Source organism: Urocitellus parryii, chromosome 2 (genome assembly GCF_045843805.1).
Source record: "Urocitellus parryii isolate mUroPar1 chromosome 2, mUroPar1.hap1, whole genome shotgun sequence".
In the NCBI taxonomy this organism is placed as follows: domain Eukaryota; kingdom Metazoa; phylum Chordata; class Mammalia; order Rodentia; family Sciuridae; genus Urocitellus; species Urocitellus parryii.
Genome location: NC_135532.1, coordinates 155,516,606 through 155,543,022, shown reverse-complemented (window position 1 = coordinate 155,543,022; position 26,417 = coordinate 155,516,606). Strand labels below are relative to the sequence as shown.

The following is a 26,417-nucleotide window of genomic DNA, read 5'->3' as shown; positions in this document are numbered from 1 at the left end:
CCATAATCACCAATGAACTTTTAAACTTTTAACCTGGAAAGTAATCTTGATTTCAAAGAAATAGAGAGGAAGTATATGAGAGACCACTCTCATATACAAGCATTTAACATACCAGAAATTTCATAAATGTACGTGATGCAAATATTTGTATACTTTCTTCAAGTGGACAGATACACACACACACACACACACACACACACACACACACACACACACACATGCTTACATACACTGTTATGGTTTAGATACATAGTTTCCCCAAAAGTTCATGTGTGCAACAGTGAAAGAGAGTTTGGAGGTGAAATAATTAGGTTATTAGAGTCTTAATTCATCAGCAAATAGTGCTAATTTGAGTTCTTCTTTTCCTGTATGTATCCATTTCATTTCTTTCATCTAATTGCCTTGGCCAGTACTAAATAAATAATGTTAAATAGAAGTGGTAAAAGAGGGCATCCCATCCCTGTGTTGTTCCAGTTTTTAGAGGGAACGCCTTCAATTTTTCTCCATTTAGAATGATGTTGGCCTGGGACTTAGCATAGATAACCTTTATGATATTGAGAAAGGTTCCTGTTACCCCTAATTTTTCTAGTGTTTTGAAAATGAAGGGGTGCTGTATTTTGTCAAATGATTTTCTTCATCAATTGAGATGACCATATGATTCTTATCTTTAAGTCTATGATGTGATGAATTACATTTGATTTCCATATGTTGAACCAAACTTGCATGCCTGGGATGAATCCCACTTGATCATGGTGCATGATCTTTTTTATTATGTTTTTCTGTTCAATTTGCCAGAATTTATTTATAGAGAATTTTTGCATCTATGTTCATTAGAGATGTTGGTCTGATGTATCTTTTCCTGGTTTTGGAATCAGGAATGAGTTTGGAAATGCTGCCTCTTTTTCTATTTCCTGAAATCAATTGGAGATTATTGGTATTAGTTCTTCTTTAAAGGACTGGAAGAACTCAGCTGTGTTTCCACCCTGTCCTGAGCTTTTCTTGGTTGGTGGAGTTCTAAGGGCATCTTTTATTGTTTTGCTTGAAATTGATCTGTTTAACTTGTGTATATCATCCTGATTCAATTTGGGCAAATCGTATGATTGTAGAAATTTGTTGATGCCTTCGATATTCTTTTTTTTTTCTTTTTTTATTGGGGTATAAGGTTTCAAAATGAGTTTCAATTGTCTTCTGTATTTCTGTATATCATAATATTTTCTTTTTCACCATAGATGTTATTAATTTGACTTTTCTCTCTCCCTCTCTTTGTTAGCATAGCTAAGAGTTTGTTAATCTTATTTTTCAAAAAACCAACTTTTTATTCTGTCAATTTTTTTCAATTGTTTGTTTTGTTTCAATTTCATTAAATTAAGCTCTGGTTTTAATTATTTCCTTTCTTGTACTGCATTTGGTGTAGATTTGCCTTCTTTTTCAAGGGCTTTGAGATGTAATGTTAAGTCACTTATTTTTTGACATTTCCTTGTTTTAAGGAATGAACTAAATACAATGAACTTTCCTCTTAGAACTGCCTTCATGGTGTCCCAGAAATTTGATAAGTTGTATCTGTGTTCTCATTCACCTCTAAAATTATGTCACTACTGGCATCAGGTCTATAAGCTTTAGACTGTTTTATATTTCCATGAGAATAAATAATATCTATGAAGTGTTGGGGTTGTTTTACATAAGTAGGAGATTTTATAAACTTTTAATTTAAGCAATCCTTTTATATTAATTCATTTAATATATTATAGTGTATAAACACACCAAATTAACATCCTTTACACTCGCCATTTAAGATAAATTTCTTCACCATGTTTCAGAGAATATTTAGTAATTCTATAGGAGTGAATACTGAAAAATCATATTTATAATGGAAATGAGTGTTTATAAAAGCCAGGTACCATTCCAAGTACCTTGTAAAAATATCTAATCCTCACCATAAATCTACAAGATAGGTAGCATTTTTTCAAGCTTGGATCTGGGTAATTAACCTTGGTGCTTCCTCACTGAGCCACATTCCCAGGCTTTTTCAATATTTTATTTAGAGACAGGATCTTGCTAAGTTGATTAGGCTCTGCCTAAGGTGCTGAGGCTGGCTTCGAACTTGAGATCTTCCTTCCTCAGCCTCCCAAACCACTGGGATTATAGGCATGTCCCACTAAACCCAGTCCCAGGCATGCTTACAATTAAGATTATTCTCATTTACAAACTGGGAAACCAAGGCATATATTTCTAGTTAAGATCACCTAAGATCATTCATCTAGTAAGTAGCAGAGTCACCACAAAACATTAACCAAAAAATTCTATTTCCACTTTCATATGTATCCACCCAAAATGTATGTGATTATGTATTTCCAACTCGCCCATTAAGATCATCTAAAGATAGAATCCTAGAGTTTAACAGCTCTGCTTGAATCCTCCGAGGGCATGGCAGGAATTCAGAGATTATGGACACAGAGGAAAGAAGTTCAGGATGTTTTTCATGACCCTATTGTGTCTCATACAGAAGAATGTTAGAGAAGTGGGATATTTTCCTTGTCATCTCTGAGGTCAGGTCATCTAGCCCTCTCCTGGTTAGGCTATACTGTAAGAAACTCAGAGAATGCTGAAGAGTACAATGAGCAAAACCAGTGTAACAGATGGCAGAAACAAATTCAAATTGATCTCTTTAAGACAGCACCAACACCAGGACTGTCCCAGGCACTGTTTCTTAGTCCTTTACTTTTTTAACCTCCGAAAAAATCCTGAGATTGGTACTATTATTTTCCCTGTGGTATAAATGAGCAAAGGGAAACAAAGAGACTAAATTGACCAAGGAATTCAGCAAGTAATATCAGGTCCATTATTTAAAACCAATCCAGTCCTCATTTCACAGTCTTTACCACTAGCTACTTTCCCCTCCCATATATTAATTTTCAATAATACAAAGAGATGGGTTTTTGATATGAAAAAAGAAAAGTATAGTAAAAAAAATAATGTTTTTCCTTCACTTGTTACTAAGGTTAACTGCTCCTTCCATTCCCAAAAGCACATTGTCACTTTTTATGTCCCAGTGAATGACACGATTGGCATGTAAAATCTCCAATACCTGTAAACTCTGAGCAAAAGAAAACAGATATTAATGAAACAGTCCTCAAATGTCCTATTCACTACTTCACACAAAGTCACTATACTAGTAGTTGAGGCCTGAGCACAGCCTGTAGTATTTAGCCAAAGACCCTGCAATACTTAACATTTATACAGAAACACATCCTCTCATATGAAAACATAATACCTTGAATTTTAAGAAGATCCCCTCTTACACTTAGATCTCATCTAGAGACATCATTAAATAGTGTCTTATTAAGTCCCTTCTTTCCTATTTTTTTTTTACACAAGGCCATTCTATGTTGTGCAGGCTGACCTCAAATGATGTGCCTGCTTCAGCTTCCTGAGCTGTTAAGACTGCAGATATCTGTCACATGTCCAGCTCATCCATCACTGATTTCTTCCTGTCTCCTTCCCTTCTTTCTTTGCTTTCTTTCTTTCTCATTTACTTATTTATTGTTCTTGTTCTTGCAGGGCTGGGCATCAACCCAGGGCACTGTGTACAGTATACAAAATGTCTACCACTGAGTTCCATCCCCAGACTTTGCCATTGATTTTTAAAACTTTATCTTCAATGGTCTGTCTTATAAAATGATGGATAAGTCCTAATTTCTAGGCCATTCCAGGTTTAAATGCCTAATAGTACCCAGCACTTGGTGAATAAGCATAAGTTCTTTAGAAGTTAGTTCAATAGTAGAGAATAAACTTGTGGTTATTTGCACTTGAACTTCAGGTACCCAGAAGTCTAATCAAGGTGAGCCACTGAGAAAAGCAGGTAAGATAGAGGGTGGTCTTGTTGCATTCAGGGGTTCATCAATGTAATATAGTATGTCTTCATTTCTTCTCTGTTCGATTTTATGCCAAGCTCTATCCATAACCTAACATCAACAATAAAAGAATATGTCTACAGTAGAGTTTAATGGTAGAGTACAAGCCTAGCATGTGTGGGGTTCTAGGTCTTATCCCCAAAACTGAAACAAAGAAAACAAGCAAAACCACCACATTTAAAAATAAACAAGTGAATAAAGTTATTGTGTCCATCTAGAACTAAAAATATTTAAACAAAAATTTAAGAATAAATTCCTTCCTTAAATACAAGAATAAGATGAGATTGTAAAAATTTCTTTGCCCCATGGTTTTTGAATATAAAGTGAAATGATAAATTATACACTTTGGAATAATTAGTTGTATTTTCCTTCTTATTACCATCAGATTAGAACAACAAAGTCTGCACACTATTTGTAACTACTAAAATTCTTATTCAAAGTATTATACTGTTATATAAACAAAAAACTGATGTAAATGATATAATCATATAATACTTATGTATAATTTAATAGAATTCTAGAAAAGAATGAAGTCACAGAAAACTACAAATAAGTAGAAAGTTACTTGTCACAATTTAAAAAATTTGGCACAGAAAAGAAGAACCAAGTGAATGCAGTTAGAACAACTCCTGAAATTGATTTTATATCAACTATAAAAAAGTGAGAAAAACAAATTAAGGAGAAATAGATAAATTCTTGGTAAGTTTTAATTAGTTTTTAAGTGACAAAACCTACTTTGTTAAGGGATATAATATTGAGAACTATGAAAGAGTTCTTATTTCCTTCCTTCTTAGGTGGAACACAACTTAGAATTAAATTTTCAAGAATGTTACCTGAATAAAAATAATTGACTATGTAGTATACAAAGTTTTAATTCACTGTGTATTATAGAATAGTCTATCATAAACATTTATAATTTGTCAATTATAACAATGATCCCTCTGACATTAGGACAGAGTAGGATCTGTTTCAATGATAATAAGCAAATCATTAACCTAGTCCCTTTATAGAAAAAAATACAGAAAAAATTACAACTTGTTTTTGGCTGATAATCAGGCAATTTGGAAGTTTCTATTACCTTAAAAAAAGGACATCTGAAAATTCATTAAAAATATGAAGAAACAACCAATTTCTTCACCTTCAATGAAGCCAGAAGCAGACATAATGATCTTAAAGTTAGGCATGTGTCTTGCTTTTTCTGTGATGATTCTAGTCCCCACTTTTCAGTGGGAAGGGGTCAGTGTGCAAGAGGAGGGATAATAGGGATTTATCATGAGGAGACTTTACCTCTGAGCTACATCTCCAGTCCTTTCTTTTTTAAATTTTGAGACAGGCTCACATTAAGTTGCTTAGGGCCTTGCTAAGTTGCTGAGGCCACCCTTGAACTTGCAATCCTCCTGTCTCAGCCTATGAGTGATGGGGATTACTTTGAGTGATGGCATGCACCACCACACCTAGCTGAGTGGCATATTTTTAATTATACCCCCATTAATTCTCAGAAGTGCCCTAACAGGAAGATAAACTACTGTGATGACTATAATGAGATTTATCAGTGATTTTCCATCTTCATAGGCCTTAACTGGGCATGTGTGTAACTCCAGCTACACCAGAGACAGAAGTAGGAATATCACAAGTTCCAGGCCAGCCTAGGCATCTTTTAAGACTGTATCAAAATAATAATAATAATAACAATAATAATAATAATAATAATAATAGACTGAGCATATAGCTCAGTGATAGAGCAGCCCTAGATTCAAACCCCGATACTGCAATAAAATAAAATAAAATAGGGTCTATAACTCATTCCCAAGGCATCCTAAATATAAAGGGCTGAAACTCATATCTGAGATAAAACAAGATGGAATAATTTAGAATGTGTACAACAGAAATTCCCCTTGTAGGAAAATCTTCCTTTTAATCATCCATTGCTAAACCCACATCACCCTACTTTATTCCAAAGAATGCAAAATCACCTCTCTGTACACAGCAGCAATCTGTGCCTCATCCATGAAGGTTGCTGTAATGCCACAGTCTGGCTGGGCACAATCAGTAGCCACTTGTCAAAAGAAACTAACTTTATTTTTAGAACCACATACGCCAAACAAAACTGCTCCTCAGGAAAAACCTTCAGAGCCCAACTGCCACCACCGGCTTCCCACCAGCCTCTCTACCTCCCCCACTCCTCCTGTTCTTGAGGCCTATTGTCTGGGTCATGTGGGCGGAGCCAAAAAAGTCCCCCAATGAGCAGCTCCGTGGTCTGAAAGGGCAGGGAAACAGCCCAATGAGCATCACCGCAGAGGAGCCAATCAGTTAGAAGTTGCTGGGGCCGCTGTGAGCCAATCATCAGCTGGCAGTCTGAAAGTTTGCTGGGGCCCCTTGGGCTGTGGCTCTCAACACTGTAACAACATCAGTCACTGGCCCACCAATAAGGTACTCTGTTACTACAAGCAAATCGTCTCCTACCAGGTAACTAAAAATAGAACATACAAAGCTTCCATTCCATTTTTTTAAACATTTGACTCTGTATTCAAGTTCAAATATTAAGCACCATAATGGTAAAACAACAAAGCTGATAGTTTGAGAGAAAAGAAGAAAATTGGAAAGTTAATATATCACAGCACAAAAAAAATGTCCGAGGGTCATTACGATATTCATTAAGTCATAGTTTGCCCATAATAGTAGTCTAGGTGTACATTTTGAAGTTTTCCAACAAAAATAAACCTACAACTTAGGGAAGATTGATCTTGTTTTGCAGATACAGAGACAGGCTTGGAGAGGTTAAGGAACTCACCTAAGATTACATAGTAAGTGACAGAATCAGCATCTGAAGTCAAGTTCTCATAATTCCAAAGCCTGTGGCTTATCTTAACCACCACTCCATGCTGACTTGAAATACTATTTTTAAAAAAGTCAAATGTACCTGAAAATTTATTTCCATTAATGAAGACCCTATAATTAGGGATATAAAAATTCAAAATATATTATCAATTCCCCACCCTAAACAAATTTATAATTTATAAAAGAAATAAAATTACCTGTAACCATATAATAAACCACTTTTGTATTTTATTTAAGACAGAGTCTCACTGAGTTGCTTAGTCCCATTCTAAATTGTGGAGGCTGACTTTGAACTCATGATCCTCCTTGCTGCTGGGATTACAAACTTACACTAGCGCATGTGATCTACAGGAGCTTTTGATGAACATGTACAATTTACCTACAAAGAATAGCATTTAAAATCAAAACTGATCTAAACATTTCAGAAATGTGTGTAGTCACTCTGTGCTAAAGATATGAATCTCAGCTGATTATTCATTCCTTAATGTTTCTGTGTCTGATCATTGGCATGAATAGACACAAGATCAGCAGTGTCCTTCATTTAGCTGACTTCTCACACTAACCAAGTAATGTCCTTATACCAAAAAGATCTTCTCTGTATTGACACTTCAAAGTAGCTAGCCTCCATCAAACTACAAATTTCCATGTTTTATCCCAATGATTAAAAGAACCTCAAACATATTTACTTAAGAAGTGAATTATGTTGGGATTCTTTTATTCTTAAATCACCAAGAGCTCATTAAGAATCAGTTCCTTCTGTGGGTGTTTCTGTAAATTAATGTGTTTAAGAGCAACCTATACTGCAAATGTAATTAAAAAACAAATCATTGGTTTTCCTAATTCTCTTAGAAAGTAACAAACATCAATCTGTTAATAATGTGTACGAACACACGATATATTCTTACATAGTGAGATGATAACTGACAAATGAGTAGTATTTGGACTCGCACACTAAATATGCACAGTATTTTCCACTACCTGGACCCTCAGTATTTTCCAAATTTTTGTTGAAGTTGATTAGCCAACCTAAGCTCAGCCCAGTGCCAGGAATTACTCCTCTTTTCATTCCTACCTGGAAAATACTTTTTACAATATTTGATTATTCATGATATACTGTCTTTTTTGTTCCCCCTAAAGTGAGAATGGTATGAAATTACATAGATTAATTCTTACAAAATATCCAAATTTAAAAATTATATTCCTATTGATTATGCTTAGCTTCTTCTAGTTTTTCTCCTAAAAGAAAGCTAATATGCATGTAGTATGAAAAAGGTGCTAACTTTTATTGACCCAGAGCCACATCAATAGCAGTAAAAACTGTGCCAGAAAACCTAAGGGGAAAAAGACACAATCAGAATTAAGACTTGTAAATCACAGCCATTTATACTATCCAAAGACTTTGCCCTTCTCACAATTGCAAAAGGATCAAAGAACACTTAAGAATTAACATCTTAAACAAAAAAGGAAAGAGAAAAGAGGAGGCAATCATTGTAACCAAAACTTTTATTTGAACTATTTCAGACCTACAGAAATATAGGGGGGAAAGGTAAATAACATAGACTCATGAATACAGGGAAGAATTTCAACCATCTTCCCATCTCTTTTTAAATTATCATGTGTGGTGGCACATGCCCATACAAGGACACGGGAGTCAGCTCAGTACCTAAAATAAATTAAAGAATAAATAAATAAATAAATAAATAATAATAAAAATAGATAAGTTTACTTTGGTTTCTGATATATCTCCATATGCATAGGTATTATTTCATTTATTATTAATTATTCAATATATAACATCTCTTATTTTCATGTTCAAAATATTCAGGTGATTTTCAGTATTTTTATTACTAATAAAATTAATGTTAAATTGAATTTAGTTGTTAAAAAGAAATATCCAAGAAAGTTTACAAAAATTCTCATTCTACATTCTACTAATTCAATCTAAATTCACAGAACACTTTCGACAGATTAATAACATTCCTCTCAAGCAACAGAGGAAAGAGCTTAGTATAATTTAAAAACAAATTTCTGAACAAAATCAGAATGGCAGACTCAAAGATCAGTACTTATTGGTAGGATTCAAAACCATTTATGTATTTATTTACTTTTTTAGGACTGGGGATTGAACCCAGCTGTGCCTCACCCCCAAGCTTACTCCCCAGTCCTTTTTAATCTTTGGATCTAACTAAATTGCTCAGGCTGGCTGAAAACTTACAAGCAGGCTAACTCAGCCTCCAGAGTTGCTGGGATTATAGGTGGGTACCACCCCCTAGAAGCTAGATGTATGGGTTTTTGCCTTGCTTTGCTATTGTTTTTGCCATGCCAAGGATGGAACCTAGGACCTCATGTATCCTAGGCAAGCTCTCTACACTTAACTACATGTTCAGCCCCAAATCAAGGTTTTTATGGCCTATCATCCTGCAGTAAAATTGTGTCTTAATTATATCATGGGTAATTTTTTCCATCTAATAATCCCTGGCCATGTATGAGAAATAATATTCAAGAAGAAACAAATTTTCTCAAAACATTTTACAAAGATATAATGCCTAGCCTCCCTTTCTCTTCAATGAGCCAATTAAAATGAATGAAGCAAACACATCCACTATCATGAGATCAGGATCCAATGGCAGGCCTCAGAGCTCTGTCTGGGAACTGCATTATGTGTCACCACATCATAGTCCCCTGCAAGTCCCATTAGTAGTTCTCTCTTCCTGGCTCCATGTAAGGTGATTACTATGGAAAATCTCTCTTAGCTGGTGAAGAATTTCATGCTCAATTGTCCCTTAAATGACATTGAGGCTTTGAGAGAGATGTAAATATAAAAACATAAAATACATAATTTGGGGAAGAGAAAAGTTCCAAGTTTTAGATATAATAGTTATACACAATATGAAAGGGAAAAACCAGTGAAATAGAAGACTTCCTTGGAAAAGAGGACAAAATATAGAAAGCAAAAAACCAGTGAGTTAAGTGTTATGACTTTTAAAGAAGCCATAAGATTATTTGTCAAAAAAGCAGTAACCAGAATGTTCTATGGTATAGAAAACTTATGGTTTAGTCTTATTATGTCTTTGTCTATCCAGGGACACCTCAGTGTGTTCTGAAGCCCTGTGACCTGAACAGTGCACCTTCCAGTTCCATAATCCCGATCCTTAGGCTCTAATTGCTTCAGCTTCGCAGCCAGCCCAACAGGAAGGCTTTCTCCCAATAGGTGTGCAGCCCACAGACACCCCTGTTTCAATACACACCCACTACTCCTCACACCTCCTGTAAAGTTGCAGACTGGCCACTACTTGGGGGGACTAGAGTTGGAGACTTGGATGCAGGGAGGTGTGTAGGATGTTGTGCTGGAATGTATACCTCTGTTGGCTCCCATTCAGTCCCCAGCTCTATTTGCAGACTGACAGCTTGGGTCATGTACCTGCAGAACAAAAGTTCAAGGGCAAGGGGTCACTACCACATTGGCCAGTTCTCCCTCACCACCCTCACAGCTCAGCTTGGAAAGCATAAAGCTCAGGGCTCTCATCCAGAAGCATCATCCAGGCAGCTGTTCCCCTCTACCCCCATTTCTTGTAGCAAGAACCTACAAGGACAAGACAGAATGAAATTCCCAGAGGCTCCCAGAGTGCCATAGACAAAACCCCAAAGGGATGGAGCAGGGAGCATCAGGGTCTTAGAGCTGGAGATTAAGGGACCAGGGAAAGGGACCCAGCTTCACCCCATCCCACCAGCCCCAGGGTCCACCACTTCAGCCCCTGGTTTACCAACTTACTTGGGTCCCAGTGGCATACACATCTGGATGTAACAATTTTTGAAGCAGCCTTGGTCAAAGGGATTGTCAGGCTGGAGGGAGATGGGGATGGAAAGAGGAGTTCAGAATCAGCAGGAGTGGGCAAGACCATCTCCCAGTGACAATCCTTAAGATGGTAAAAGTTAATGCAGGGCTCCATACAGACCTGTGGAAAGATTCCAAGGGCAGGGGAGCCCAAGAGTACCCAGAGCCTCCAGCCTTCCCAGGCTTCTGAAAGAATGACTTCCCTGGACACACTTGTGAGCAGCTCTCTTCAGACCAGTGCTGACACTGCACCCACATCTCCTGCCTTCTCAGGGCTCCCTCATCACCTTTTACTTCCCTTTGCCACATAGTTCCTCTATGTCCATTGGCCACACATGTCCTCCTGCCATGTCCTTCCAGATATCATTTAAGACATTTCTAGTGCTGCTCTGCTCAACTGATGCAATAATGGTGTCTTCATCCTGCTCCCACATTATTTTCTCACCTCTTGGTTTCTTTCTAAAAATATATCTTCATTGACTTTCACACTCTGGGAAGGCAGTGGAAGCAGAAATGCCCAATCATATTTTCAGAGTCACAAATCAGATGGACCAGGAAAATCTGGGCTGAGGCCTTTAGTACTCAAAGCATTAAAGGTCATGCTCCAATGTCAAATCCTCCCATGGACACTGACTAGCTTGTACTCTTTCTTACTCTATTTTCTCTTCCCTCTGACTTCATCCATCAGTCTCTCCCATTTCTGCTCCCAGACTAGGTTGAGTCTCACCCCAACCTCAAGAGCTTTAACTAGCAAATATTCTGGAACAATTGCAAGTGACCCAGAAGCACCTGTGTTCACCCCCAATTCTCCATGGCCTCCACAGTAAGACTTTGATCTTCAACACTATTGTGCACAAGAAGGAAAGAGGATTTCACATCAGAACATCTCTGGAATACACCCAAAAAGCAACAGGAACCATTGTGCTCTATGAGGTTCTGCCTCCTTTAAGGTATTCACAGCAATAAAGAAATTAGTTTCCTTCCAGGTGCAATGTTAGATGCCTGAAATCATAGTGACCTGGGAGGCTGAGGCTGGAAGATCACAAGTTCAAGGCCAGCCTCAACAACTTGTGAAGGCCCACAGTAACTTAGTGAGACCCTATCTCAAAACAAAATATATTAAGGATTGGGGTACATATGGTATAGAAAAAAGCTGAAAGGAATGATAATTAATAAACTTTTAAGAACTGTGCACTGTTTGAATACCCCTACTCTCTCACACTCATGGAATACAACCCAACCTGAATAGAATCCAACACCTCTAGAGTACCCAGAGCAGCATCTCACACTGGCTCCACTCTTGTGGCTCCTGCTCACATTCTGGGTCTCAATCAACAGACCAACATCAAATGGTCTCTTCTTGTCCATTTTTTGCCCAACTTCTTGCTGCCTCTTTTACTTCCCTGAACTTGGAGACTCAAGACATCAGAATTCTCTCTGTCTCTTTATCTCTTTTCTTCTATCTCAAATGTTGATTATTTGTTTGTTGGTGCACTCACTTATTCAAATGTTACTTGTATACTGGGTACTGAAGAACCCAGGGCCTTGCACATGCTAAGCACATGCTCTACCACTCAGATACACCCCAGCAAGAAATATTTCAGGGCATCAAAACTATCTCAGTCAAAGCAGACGTGGTTGTATATGCCTGTAATCCCAGTGACTCAGGACACTGAGGCAGGAGGATCAAAAGTTAGAGAGGAGCCTCAGCAACTTAGTGAGTCCCTGCTTCAAAATAAAATATGGAAGGGACTGAGGATATAGCTTAGTGGTAAAATGTCCCTGGATGCAATACTCAGTAGCAAAAAAATAAATAAATAAACTCTAGTCACTGCACTGGGTTTTGAAAACACATTACAAACAGCATGGCCAGCCTACACTCAGGGTCAAGAGTGCAGCTGCAACATGAGGCCCTGGGCACTGTGGGGAGTTGCCAGGGTTGTGCAGGGAGAGGGTATCAAGGGACCTATATAGGCAACCTAGCTCATACCACCCAGGTACATGCAGAGGAGACCCCCAGAGCATTAACCATTAAGACATGCAAGAAGGCTAATTCCATTATTTCTGGTTTCAGAGGCTGTGTTCTGTCCAGAAAGAGTAGTCTCAAGAATGTCTGCTGGCTCTGCCCCTAGTTGAGAGCATCATCATGAAAGAAAGGGCAGGGTCTGGACTGCTGTGGGCCAGGAAGTGAAGGGTGGAGCTAGTGAGCACTGTCAACTCTTTCAGGGAATAAGGCACAGAGGGTACAACAAGTAGAGTGGAGACCTAGGATGTTAAAGGTGAGAGTTACCTGGGTTTTAAGATGAGACACATGTAGCTGACCACAGAAGGAATGGTAGTAATACTAATAGTAGCAGGTAGGACACTTTCTGGTACCAGGCACTGTTCTATGTGTCTTGTGTGAATTAACCCATATTTCCCTGTTTTTAGACATTGGAAAACTTATAGACAAGGGGTGTAAGTAGCACAGCCAAGGTCTTCCTGCAAGTCAGTTATAGAACTGCAATTTGGAAAATGTGCTCTTCCCCTAGATTCCTTGCCACCAAGCACCAAGTCTAGGAGGAGCTTCCGGGTCAGGGAATGGAATAGGGAAGGGACTGCAAGTTGGAACATGGAATTAGTGCCTGTTTCAGGTGCTGCAGATAATGGAAAGGAGCCCTGTCTGGTGAATCCCAGAGTGCAGGCCACATTTAGGTCCCTTGAGACTGGGCAATGTGGACATGGAGGGCCTCATTCTGAGCAGAGCAGAGGAGGAAGGGCAATGGCCTAAGGCCTGACCTGGAGCTAGAAGAATCACAGGATGGGGGAAGGGAAAATGCTGCCAGGGAAACTAAATGATGAACTGAAGCTGGAGAGAGGAGGAGGAGGGCAGGCCACAGGGCTGAGGAGTAAGGGCTAAGCAGAGGAGTCACAGGGGGGAGGGGACCAGATATGGCTGTGGTGAAAGGGTGACTAAGGATGGGAAATGCTGAGCCCACAGGCTCCTTTGTCTTCCCAGCTGTCTCTGGGTCTGCAGCTTTCCCCTTCCCCCATTGGCACTGCCCACAAGTCTTCCTGAAGGAGCCTTTAGAGGAGTTGTTGTCATACTAAAGTTGTCCCGAGGCTGTCATGACCACCCTTCTCATTCCTGTTCAACCCCCAAATGAAAAAGCAATAAAGACCCATAGATTGGAAAGAAAGTAATGAAACTAATCCCTGTAGAGGACATATTTTCCATGTAGAGTGGGAAACAACAAGTAATGCTGGGGGAGAAACTTAGTGGTGGAGCATCCCTGATTCAACACACATTACTGGAAAAATAACACTACTAAGAACTCTTGCTCTTTGGCAGATGCTATGAAGAAACTGAAATGAGAAACCACGAATCGCAAGAGAATATTTACAAAATGTGGATCCTCATATAATATACAGAACCCATATGGGTGGCTGATTAGACATGATAATATGCTCATCATCATTACTCACTAGGAAAACACAGACTGGAGCCCTAATGAGATACCAATACTCCTGTAATGGACAGGCTATAATTTGAAAATAAAACAAAATACCGACAAATGACAGTGTTAAATGTTGGTGAGGAAGTTTAGCAACTGGAATTCTCATGCATTGCTGGTAGAAAGAACGAATGATAAGGTGGTTTCCTTTATGTTGTTCCACCTAAGTTTACTTTGTAACTCACAATACCCACCCCTAAAACTTTTCCTAACAGACATGGAAACTTGTGTTCAGATGCTTGTACACCAACGTTTGTAGCATCTTTCTTCAGAACTGCCCCAAAATATCTGGTACAGTTGTCCAAAACTGTATACTCAAGACTTGGTGGTTGAGACAGGAGGGCTAAAGCTAGCATCTGTAACTTAGCGAGGCCCTAAGCAACTTAGAGATACTGCCTCAAAATGTTTTTAAAAAATTCAAAAAGGAAAAATAGAGGGGACTGGGAATGCTGCTAGGTGATTAAGCATCCTTGTTTTCAATTCCTGGTAGAGAAACAAAGAACACACAAAGAAAAACTACTGCCCCAAGCTAGATACAATGTAACAATCCTTCAAATGGTAAATGTCTTACACTATGCAGGGAACCCATACAGTACTATACAGAAATAAAAGGAAACAGACTACTGATACGAGCAACAACATAGATGACTCTCAAATGTGTTGTGCTAAATGAATGAAGACAGACTAATAAGCACACAACTGCACCAATGCATGATTCTGGGAAGCAAAAAACCACAAGGATGTAGGGAGAGAAATTGACAAGAGATGAAAGGATTTTCTGGAGTAATGAAACTGGTCTAACCTTGACCATGGTGGAGAATACTCAATGGTATGCATTTGTCCAAATCCCAAACTATAGACGAAAAGGATAAATTTTATGGTTTGTAAAGTATTCCTCATTAATGACATTTTGAGGAAATTTTACCATGGCTTCCAGGTTTGACTTCATCCAAACTAATTACCAGGGTTGAGTTTCTGGGCCTTTCTAATCTTGACCCCATGGGGTTAACCTCATTGCTCATGCCACCCTGTGTTTGAATTAGATCCCTTTCTCCATTGTCTTCTTCACACCCTACTTCCAGGTTTCCATGCCTTTGTGCACAGGTGTGTCTCTCCCAGGCAATGCAATCTGGCCTTCTTCCAATCCAAAATCACACACCATCCAGGGTCACACAGAGTGGCATGTCCTATTCTACAGCCCTTGCCTTGCCAAACTCCCAGTTTCTTCCTGTCTGCTACACCACTCAGAACCAACCCCATCTCTTCGAGTGTTCCTGGGTGTCAGCTGGTGTTATTCTGATTGCAAGCTGCTTATCATCATGAGGGCAGGATGTTCCTACTCACATCTATACCCATCCATCAAATAACACACAGCCTAGTTCACAGTAGGCTTTCAATGCAATGCGCCCAGGAGGGAGCATGACCATCTAGCTCCATGGGGAGGAGACATCTGGGCTGCATCTTAAGATGTGGGTCAGGAAGGACTCAGGGGCATCATCAGGGCCAAGGGAAGTGGAGAAAGCAGAGATAGTGCCTAGTGGCAGAGGTGGCCAGCTGGGTATCAGGGTAAACACATTTGGTCCCCTTACCTGGGTCTCATAGGGGCGCCTTGCGGTGGTCACCGCACTGGCCTTGATGAGCAGCTGTAGGATGAGTGGCAGCAGGAGGCCAGCGGAAGGTACAGCCACTATGATGCTGTGCACAGGCTAAGAAGCCAAGCCAGGGAACAGTTCCCTCCTGGCCCCGCCTTTCCATCAACCCCTCCCCTTTAATTTTCGTGCCCCAACTGCCCCCACCCACCAACTCTTCCTCCCTGGACTGGACACTTAGTCTACTACACCTAAGCCCAACCTCACCCACTTCACTATGGTCCTTCCTGTCCCACTTCAACCTTCTTTCCCCACTCCATGCCCCCCCCACTCTGGATTCTCAATTCCACAGGCCATGTCCTGCTCCACCCCCACTGGCCTTCAAGGGATCCACCAATGGTTCTCCCAACTGACTTCTCCCTCTAGCCCGCCCAGTCATCCCCACCTTCAGTTACCCAGCCCCTTGGCTGACCACCCCTCCCTCCCCTCCACCAGAGCGGGTTCCAGTGTGGGCCCTTGGGACCATGTGGATACGTCAGGGCTCGGTCCATGAAGGGTATGTTGCTTCTGTGTGCCAGGAATACCCGACAGCTAGCCAGCACGGCACCCAGGTAGAGGCACAATGAGAGGAGCAGCAGCATGTAGAGCCTGATGTTGCGGTGCCCCACACAGTTGTTTACCCACCTGCAGTGGTGGTCGAATTCCTAGGGGAGAGGAGGCAGCACTGAGGGTCTATCTGGCCTGGCTTCCAGCACCCCCAAATCCTGAGGCCTCCCACAACCCAGCCCTCTAGGCTTCTTGCTCGTGGGCCTACACTTGAGCTCCCATCTCCAGGGAGAAAGCGGCATTTCCATTGCTAGAGAATAGTTAGCACTCCATGGCTCATCAGTTCACCTGTCATGACTGAGGTCTTTAGAGACAAGACCTGCCCAGTGTCACTTGGAACAGGATGTAGAATAAATCTGGGCCTCTATTTTCTCAGATACTGTATAAAGATGAAAGAAACAGCCTTGCCCAGCCAGCCTTGTGCACTTGTAAACCAGGGCAGGGTGTGCACACAAGAGAAAAGCACTCAGAACCCAGGAAACCCTCCAACTGGGACACCCAGAGGGGGACAGGCAAAGATCCCCAGAACAGGGCAGCAGCTGGCCTAAAGGTCTGGGTATATAGTATCAGCAAGGCAGGGGATGGGTCAGTCACTGCCTTTCCTCCCCCTGACTCCACCTGGTCAGCACGGATGGGATGCCCTTTGCATGTCAGCACCAGTGCAAGCATGGCCAGTCTCTCAGGACAGGTGCAGACACAGAGCCAATGACATATGTAAGTGACCAACAGTGTGTCAGAGCTACTTATAGCAGTGTGGGAAGATGGTCTCATACGGACCCCTGGCCCCCTTATGATGGGTGGTTCCTTCTCCTGGCTAGGTGCCTGGGGATGGGTTGGTGAGTGGACCGGGAGGACGAGTACTCACCTCCACACAGATGTTGCAGGTTTCACAGTGGTGTGTTCGGGGCAGGCGGTGGAGATGACATTTGGCACACCATGGCATTGGGAAAGATTGGTTGTTCACGTGTGCCACATAGGGTGCCTCTGGTTTCTGCTCGACAGAGCCTGGCATGGGAAGAAGTTTGGGTAGTGGCAGGAGGCCCTTGGAGCACTCTGTTGCTTGGGGCAGCCCCGTAGAATCACAAGACAGCAAGAGGGTGGGGAGGAGGTGGGCAGGCGAATCCCGGTTCCTGTTGAGCAAGCTGACCACTCACATGAGCTGGCAGTCAGAGAGAAGGGGGTTTCCAGCCAGAAGAGCTCTCTATGGAGCTCCACCCTTTGGAATAGTGATCAGTGATTAGAGACTTGTGTGAAATCGGAAGGAGTTAGGCTCAATTGCATGGTTTGGAGGAGCCTGCCTGGCCTCTTTTGCCAGCCTGATAGGTCTTCTAAAACACTTGGAAAACCTCCAGGATTCTGTTTTATCACACCTCAGTGGCTTGGGAAATAAATTGCCAGCACCGAATTAAGGATGACATTGAGAGAATTAAGGATTCTGAGGCCCTAGGTGGGGTGAGCAATTCAGAAATCACCCCTATAGGCCCCAGCCCTTGGGCTGCCCCCTCCTTCTCCAGGTTCTGAGGCCTTACCTCTGTGCAAGATGCCTGGGTCTGATATATTCAAGCAGATGAGGCTGTAGAAACTGAGGAGACAGAGGAACCCAGTGGCCACTGGAAGGGCCCATTCTCCACTCTGGGCCAGGGCTCGGCAGCTGAAAACAGAGCCAGACTAAGTTCTAGTCTAGGGCAACCCAGAGTGCCCGATGAGGCCTGGCCTTCCTGAGATAGGACTCACACCATTAAGGACAGTTTTAAATATCTAGGCTAGAAACACGCCACAGACACCATCAAATGTCACTAGCATTACCCACAGGTTCCTAAATGCATCAGGCACTCTAGATCTCTATGCTTCTGACTATATATCCTTCTTCCACTTCCTGATCCTCTCTCCACTTCCCAGTCTCTTCACTATCACTATTTTCCCTTCTAGCTCTTTGTAAGAAATCTAGCAGCTTGCATGAGATACTCACGGGATGGAGAAAAGGAGGGCACTCAATGTGGCCAGTGCTGCCACATTAAAGGATGCCCAAAGGCTTGGCAAAAGCCAGACAGATGTGGCTGGAGTTTTGGGTGAAGGTGAGAAAACATTTGAGACCATCTTGGCTCAACGCCTGCTCTCAAACAAATGAGAGCCACCAGATGGCTCTTCTGGGTTTGTACCCAGAGTGCCATGACGACAAGTGTGACATCAGAGAGGTTCTGGAATGGGGGCTCTGGCTGCTTCCAGTGGCTTCTGTGAGTAAAGATCCTCTGCCCCCACATACACATGGTGATGTTGGGAGTCAATCTGCTCTTATCTTTCCAGATAATTTTTGTGTAAAGTTTTATTATTGAGAGAAACTAGTCTAAGGATTTTTAATATGTAGAACTCTTTTTAAATCATCACTGTTAGTTTAGAGGATTACACTACACTACAGATTCTGAATTTTTCTTTAAAACTAAACTTGGTTAAAATAAGAACAACATTGTAATTATGGTGCTGTTACTTGCTTCTTGGTATACTAGTTGTGTTCATATCTTTCTTATATACAAATCTTTTAAATTTTATTAGATTTACAAGAGCATTCCACCAAGCTCTTGTTTTTCAAACTGAAGTCTAAAGTAAAGATTTCAGATTATAAAAATTATGTTTCGTGCATCATAGCTATTATACGAACTCAATATGGCTTTACTCTTGCTAATATCATTTCATATTTTTCTTGTAAACTGCATAATATTTTCTGTTAATGTTTTACAAAAATACAACTTTCACTAAAATAACTAGAGTTCATTAGAGATGCTAGACCTTCACTGATAAGATAGACAAGATGTAAGCCTGACTCTGAGTACTAAGATTGAGCCCAATTAAATATAAGAGGAAAGATGAGTACAAAGGTAGACATTAAAGTTAAAACCCAGTACATTGTAGACCTGTCTCGAAGATTAACAAACAAACAAACAAACAAACAGAAAAAAAAGGCTGTCTGCTTTCTCTGATAAGTGGATGATAATTCACAACTGGGGAGAAGAAAAGAGTCACTCTGGATTAGGTAGAGAGAAGAGAAGGGAAGGATGGGTAAAAGGGTAGAAAAAATAGTAGAATGAATCTAACATTATTACCCAATGTCCATGTATACAACAAATGTGATTCTACATCATGTACAACCAGAAGAATGAGAAATTCCACTTATGTTGACAAATCAAAATGCATTTCATTGTCACGTATAACTAATTAGAACAAATTTAAAAAAGATTAGGTGATGCAAATATATATATATATAGAAATACATAATATTACACAAAAACTGAAAAGTATCAGACCATCTTCCTCGTGAATAAGTAAATATAACCAAATATTTGGGGTCCCAAATTAACTTTGTGCTAGACACTCTGTGAGAACTTTGTATGCACTATCCTCTTCATGGGGCCTCATCATAGTAAAGTCACTATATTGACACTATAGTGACTTCAAACTTCTAGTAGTACTAGTTAGAATACAAAATTCTTGCTCTTTCTGATTATAATTCTTAATCAGTAGTTATCCCTGTATCCAAAACTTAAATAAGCTGAAGAAGAGCTATAAATCATTTTTTAAAAGAAAAATGAAGCCAAATATACGTTTTATTTATTTTATTGAGTTCATGCAAATCAAAATTTTGTGAAATATTATTACATCAAATAAGCATAATGTGCATTTTCTTTAAATGATAATAAAAATTTCCTTAGGTAAAAAGTCAAGTGGTATAGCAAACAGCCTCTAGTCTAAATTTACCAAACAATCTCTGCCACCACATTTGTAATTTTATGAATTCAAAATTACTCTTTTTCTTGCAAATTGCATTTAGTATAAGTTGCACAAAGCATCTAAACTCCTGTTGAAAATGGTGAAAATGTTTCAATTCATTCATTAGCTATAATAGGGCAAAAGGTTTTTACTGTACCTTTAGATGGGAAACATTTATTGCCTAGACTAACTTGTGAAAACCCAGGGTAACCCCTCACCATAGATGCTGTGAACTCTTGTCCTAGCATCCTTGGTTCAAATCCTGCTGTACCCTAGATTATTGAATAAGACCAATACAAAATGGATTGTATACAGGCAGGGCTGTCAAATAATTTTACTCATAAGCTGTTGGGGCATACTTATTGTTTCAGTCAGCTTTTTTTCTGCTGTGTCTTAATTAAAAGTCCCAACCAGAACAACTGAAGAAGAGGAAAAGTTTATTAGGGGCTCATGGTTTTATGGGTCTTAATTCATCTAAGGCCGCCTCCATTTCTTGAGTTCAAGGTGAGGCAGGACATCATGGCAGAAGAGTGTGGCAGAGAGACATGGCTCACATGATGAGGAAGCAGAGATAGAGTCCACTCACCAGATTGCCATGTCTCAATTTCCCCTCCTCCAGCCACACCTACCACTTTATTTACCACTCACTCAATCCCTATCGGGGGTTGAATCACTGATTGGTTAAGGCTCCCCTAACTCAATCATTTATTCTCTGAACATTCTTACATCATCTTACATGTGAGACTTGGGGGACAATTTGCATCCAAACCATGAACCCTGTGTTCATTAAATATTAAGAATATAAAAGTGCAAGCTTTTCTACTCTTTTCAGAGCATGTATGTGCAAGGTATATTGGGATATGGTAAAGGACACATATCTGTTTTTAGTTGAAGAGAACCTGTGTAAATTGAATAAGATTTTAAAAGTATGTGTTCAGTTAAGAATCTGTGATTCTTGTAGAATGAAGCACCTCAGAATAGGAGCAAAGTGAAAGAATATCCAGAAATGAAATGAAGATACCAAGCAACTTCATTAGCCTCAAAAATCAGTAAGACCGTAAAGACCGTAAAAATCAGTAAGAGAGGAAGAACTTTGGAGTCTTCAAAGTTAACTTCTTTATTTATTGAGGTCAACTGCTTAGGAAATTATATGGTGCATGTGTTATTCCACGTATGTTGTTCAAATGAAGAATGAAACTTTGAAAACTGGAAAGTTGCCTAATTACTAATTCAAAATAAGTATCATTACCTTGTTGTACTAAGTCTCCATTCAATCCCTCACCTGTATTTCTCTTCAGCACTCTGTCTTGGACCAGCAATAATATCAAAGGGGACTCTTTTAGGTGCAGATCAAGATAATGACAAATTTTTGATTATCAGCTAACGAATTTAAATTGCTGAGTTAATTTTCCAGGAATACTGACTGAGACAACTGAGCTTGTCTTAAAAGTCTTAAAATTTTTCCTATTTGTTTTATCCTCACCCATATTTCTGTGGGCCAAACTTATGTGGAACTTATAAAAATGAATGCTAGTATCTGGAAAAACAGCAGGGAGATGCAGTGCTGAAAAGTACATCTGGATCATTCACAGATAAGCCAGAAATGCCAAAGTGTAAGGAGAGCATGAAGAGGAGTGTCCTTTGCCCCAAATATTCAGAAGGGCTCAACTATTTGGTTCAGGGTTATGAGAATCAGAAGGGAAAAATTGAGAGCTCCTGAGCCCTCCATCTGTTGCATAATGAAGACAGTTTGGTTTCTGAGGAAAGTAACATTTGTAATAGAATTAAAAACTTTTCTGCAGGTCAGACATGCAATATTTATTTCCTCTTCTTGGTCTATAAGCCAAAACATTCTGTCGCTATTGTAATACAAGCCAATAAAATCTAAATGAATCTTTGATCCTTTGAGTTCATCCTGCTGTTCAACACTAAGTTGATGGTAAAGTCATAGAAATTATTTGAAGAGGATGTGGAAAAATTGGCTGGTTCAGAAAAATAAAAACTTACCAATGAATAGAGGGAGGAAAAGGACTTCTATAAAAATGCTAAGGAAGCTAAAATTATTTAGTCAAAAGAAGATACTGCATGATAACTTAATAACTGTCTTTAATTTTAAGAAGACTAATACTTCTGTTTTATCCATTTGTATAGTTTGAAACTACCCAGAAATTATTCTGGCATTTTCCTGTGACTTGCATATTTGACTCTTTTTATACTCATTTTTATGATTTGTATTTAAAAACTGTGGACTTCATTCCATTTGTAAAGCAAGTGGTGGGAATAGATAATCAAATGAAAAAACATATTATACTCCTATGTTTCTTCTTATAATTCAGTGATAATGTTTTTCTTTGTTTTTTAATATAAAAAATCTTTGACAGGTTCTTGGCATTTTTTAAACTCAACTACCTACAGATTAAACTCTTGGCTCCAGTTATGCTGATTTTTTATTGCCAAGCCCTAACTATAATGACAAAATGAGGAAATAAACATATTCCAAGTTTGATTGCAATTCTTGTTATTTTATACACTAAAATAATAAGTCCTGAAATTTGTGAATTTCTGGGTGAAGATGAATTTGTAGGACCTCTAAATTGTTTTAAATTGATGAGGAAACATATAGGAAGTGTCCAGTATTGTTTAGGTATTTGAGTAAAACAGTAAAAATGAGAAGAGAGATATGACCACAGAGCTCGAGATGCTTATAAACTGTTGGTAAAAAATTTAATGGATTATACATTGGTGAGCAACACCACATGTGTAGTATCAAGTGAAGCACACATTCTGGTAGAGCCTGAGCACACAGAGCTTGGAGTCTTAATAGAAGGTTCTCTTGCTGTTAATACCGGTAACCCATATCAGCATAGCCCATCCCCTGTTAGTGTTTACTCCCCTCAACAAGAGTATATAGTATGAGCTCCATCAGCCTACTGTTTCTCTCTGTCTTTGTTTTGTTTGTTTTTCATTACATCTGAACTTCTTCTTCCTCATAATTCCTCCATAGCATTGTGTGTGTCAAAGCTGGGATTCAATCTCCTGATTCTGCTATTTGCTTTCTTTCATTTTCTGCTTCTTAGAGTCATCTTCTTACCTGTCTTAATTCAAATTCCCATGAAGGAAGTTTTGCTTCTCCCTACTTATTTGCATACCCGGTCAGGTCACAGGTCTTTTGTGAGCTTTTGGGTTGGAAGCCATTACACATCACACTTAGACTTGCTCACTAGGCCTCTCACTTCAACAAGAGCCATGGGCCATGAAGTTTCCCCTGAAATGAAATGATGTGCTGACATCATCTTGTGCAAAGTTGAAAAGAAAATGATCAATATTGAAGGGATGTTTAGAGAAGACTGTGACATTCAAATGAAAAGAATTGATTTTAGGGCTTAGATAGAGTACATTCTTGACTTGGGGAGAAAGCATGTGCAAGAGCAATGGTGTAGAAGTGTATCTGGCCAGAAGAAGCGGCTCTCAAAATAGGATGAGGTTTTAGAATTTAATAAACAATAGTTAAGGAGATATAGTTGCCCCATATGCAAATTAAAGTGCTGCCTCATGTTTTGAAAATCAATTTGTAAAAAAACCTTTTTTCCTATTACCTTTTGTAGTAAGGAGATATTTTAGAATGTAATTCAACAAACACAAGAGAAATGAATATGTGTGTGTGTGTGTGTGTGTGTGTATAAAAACACTTTTCAAATGTGATTTTTCTTAGGGTCGGAGATACACCCCCCAACACACACACACACAAACACATATCTCCTCCTGTAATAAACCATACATTTCTTCTTTAGGACTGGGAATTGTATCTAAATAAGTAAAACATGTTTTTTAAACAACCACTTTTTATGTATGTACCAAACTATTATTTATTGGGCAAAAATTGCTGTGAGGTCCTGGTATAAAAAATTAACTAAAACATGCTTGATTCTTTCAAGGAGTTCATAGTCAAGAGAGTTTTATATTTACACAGATGTTATTAACTACTTCTGGAGGTCTTAAAGTGAAACACTCAAATATATGTATGGAAGGCAGAATTCTGACAGCTCCAGAGATCTCCAGTTATTTATTACTTTTTAAAATATATATATATATATATATATATATATATATATATATATATATATATATATATATATATATATCTTTAGTTGTAGATGGACACTATGCCTTTATTTTTATGTAGTGCTGAGGATCGAACCCAGGGCCTCACACATGCTAGGCAAGCGCTCTACCACTGAGCCACAACCCCAGCCCTCTCCAGTAATTAATTCTAAAATAACCTTATACACCATTTTTGTGTTCAAATGCTAATCACTGCAAAGGTATTTTGCAGCTATAATTAAGGAACCAAATCAGTTGAAAATAAATTTACCTTGAGTGAACCTGGCCTAATTAGGTGATCCTTTAAAGGGGATAGCATTGCTGACTTGAAGTTGGAGAGGGCTGTATGGAAAGGTATGCAGGTGCCCTCCCTTCACTCCTCTGAACTCGCTGATATCTAGACCAAAGTCTTGAAATTCCATGAGTTGAGACCCTACTTGCTCCATGTCAAATTTCTGATCTTTAGAGCAGCCAACTCTGACACTTAGGTATTAAGTCACGAAAAGTGTGATAATTTATTATGCAGTAATGGAGAACAAATATGATATATTGGTTGACTATTGTCAGATATGCACAGGCATTAGTTGAGAAAGTAGCTAAGATGTGATGTGAGGGTGAAGACATGCTCTCCTTTGTCTCTGAATTGTAGAATGAAGATGTAATGGAAGAGTCAAATAACAAAAGAAATCTATTTAATTGTGTGTTAGTTGGCTTTGTGTTTCTGTGACCAAAACTCTTGACAAGAAAAATAAGAGGAAAAAATGTTTGTTTGGCGCTCATGGTTTCAGAGGTTCAGTCCATGGTCAGCCATAGCTCTGGGCCTGAGATAAGGCAAACCATCACAACAAAGGGTGGGCATAGGACAACTTCTAAGCTCAAGGTAGACAGGAAGCAAAGAGGGAGCAGAAGGAGCCAGGGACAAAATATGTGGTATCCAAGGCCCACCCCCAGTAAGCCACTTTCTCTAGATATGTTCTAATTGCCTATAATAGCCCATTCAGATTATTAATCCAAGGAATAGATTAATCCACCAATTAGATTTCAGGTATTATAATCTAATCATTTCTCATCCTGAATTAACATGGGAGTTTTTGAGGGGACACCTTATATCTAAACCATAGCAAATTTGTTACAAAGCAACACTGAAATCTACCAGACCCCAGAGATACTGAACAAATCTCTAACAACATACAATTTCAATATCATATTCACCACCTCAGGTGACAACTAGAAAGATATAACACACACAATAATGAAAAAAATAGTTGATAACTTTTCAGAACCTATTATGTCCCAGCATCCCATATAAATGATACCTACAAATATAATAATAAATGTTATCCTTCTGTCAAGGTCATCAAATTTGACAAAATAAAGTATCCAATTTTTCATAATTTAACTTCTTTTTTTTTTTTTTTTTTAAATTTTTATTTAATATTTTTTTTTTTCTTTTTTTTTTTTTTATTGGTCGTTCATAACATTACATAGTTCTTAATACATCATATTACACGGTTTGATTCAAGTGGATTATGAACTCCCCCTTTTACCCCGTATACAAATTGCTGTATCACATCAGTTACCCTTCCATTGATTGACATATTGCCTTTCTAGTGTCTGATGTATTCTGCTGTCTGTCCTATTCTCTACTATCCCCCCTCCCCTCCCCTTCCCTCCCCTCCCCCCCTCCCCTTTTCTCTCTCTACCCCTTTTACTGTAAATCATTTCTTCCATTTGTATTATCTTGTCTTACCCCTCCATTCCTCTTATATGACATTTTGTATAACCCTGAGGATCGCCTTCCATTTCCATGCACTTTCCCTTCTCACTCCCTTTCCCTCCCACCTCTCATCCCTGTTTAATGTAAATATTCTTCTCAAGCTCTTCGTCCCTACCCTGTCCTTGTTAACTCCCCTTATATCAAAGGAGTCATTTGGTATTTGTTTTTTAAAGATTGACTAGCTTCACTTAGCATAATCTGCTCTAATGCCATCCATTTCCCTCCAAATTCTATGATTTTGTCATTTTTTAATGCAGAATAATACTCCATTGTATATAAATGCCACATTTTTTTTATCCATTCATCTATTGAAGGGCATCTAGGCTGGTTCCACAGTCTTGCTATCGTGAATTGAGCTGCTATGAACATCGATGTAGCAGTGTCCCTGTAGCATGCTCTTGTTAGGGCTTTAGGGAATAGACCGAGAAGGGGAATAGCTGGGTCAAATGGTGGTTCCATTCCCAGCTTTCCGAGAAATCTCCATACTGCTTTCCAAATTGGCTG

General features: G+C 39.2%; 1 protein-coding gene across 1 annotated transcript; it reads right to left on the bottom strand.

Moving 5' to 3' along the window:
- Positions 1-2,983: 2,983 nt before the first annotated feature.
- LOC144253419 (palmitoyltransferase ZDHHC19-like) lies at positions 2,984-18,370 on the bottom strand. The gene is made up of 6 exons (XM_077795520.1): positions 18,243-18,370; positions 17,803-17,924; positions 17,139-17,278; positions 16,202-16,371; positions 15,668-15,773; positions 2,984-3,094 (listed from the first exon to the last, which is right to left on the bottom strand). The coding sequence occupies exons 1-6, from the start codon at positions 18,368-18,370 to the stop codon at positions 2,984-2,986; spliced, it is 777 nt and encodes a 258-aa protein (XP_077651646.1).
- Positions 18,371-26,417: the final 8,047 nt, after the last annotated feature.

Bases quoted from the DNA above. Each gene is read 5' to 3' on its own strand.
- LOC144253419 (XM_077795520.1), bottom strand. From the start codon at position 18,370: ATGGTCTCAAATGTTTTCTCACCTTCACCCAAAACTCCAGCCACATCT. The intron at 17,279-17,802 runs GTAAGGCCTCAG...TTCCCATGCCAG, and splicing joins CCCAGGCATCTTGCACAGAG to GCTCTGTCGAGCAGAAACCA. The intron at 15,774-16,201 runs GTATCCACATGG...GCCTGTGCACAG, and splicing joins TTCATGGACCGAGCCCTGAC to CATCATAGTGGCTGTACCTT.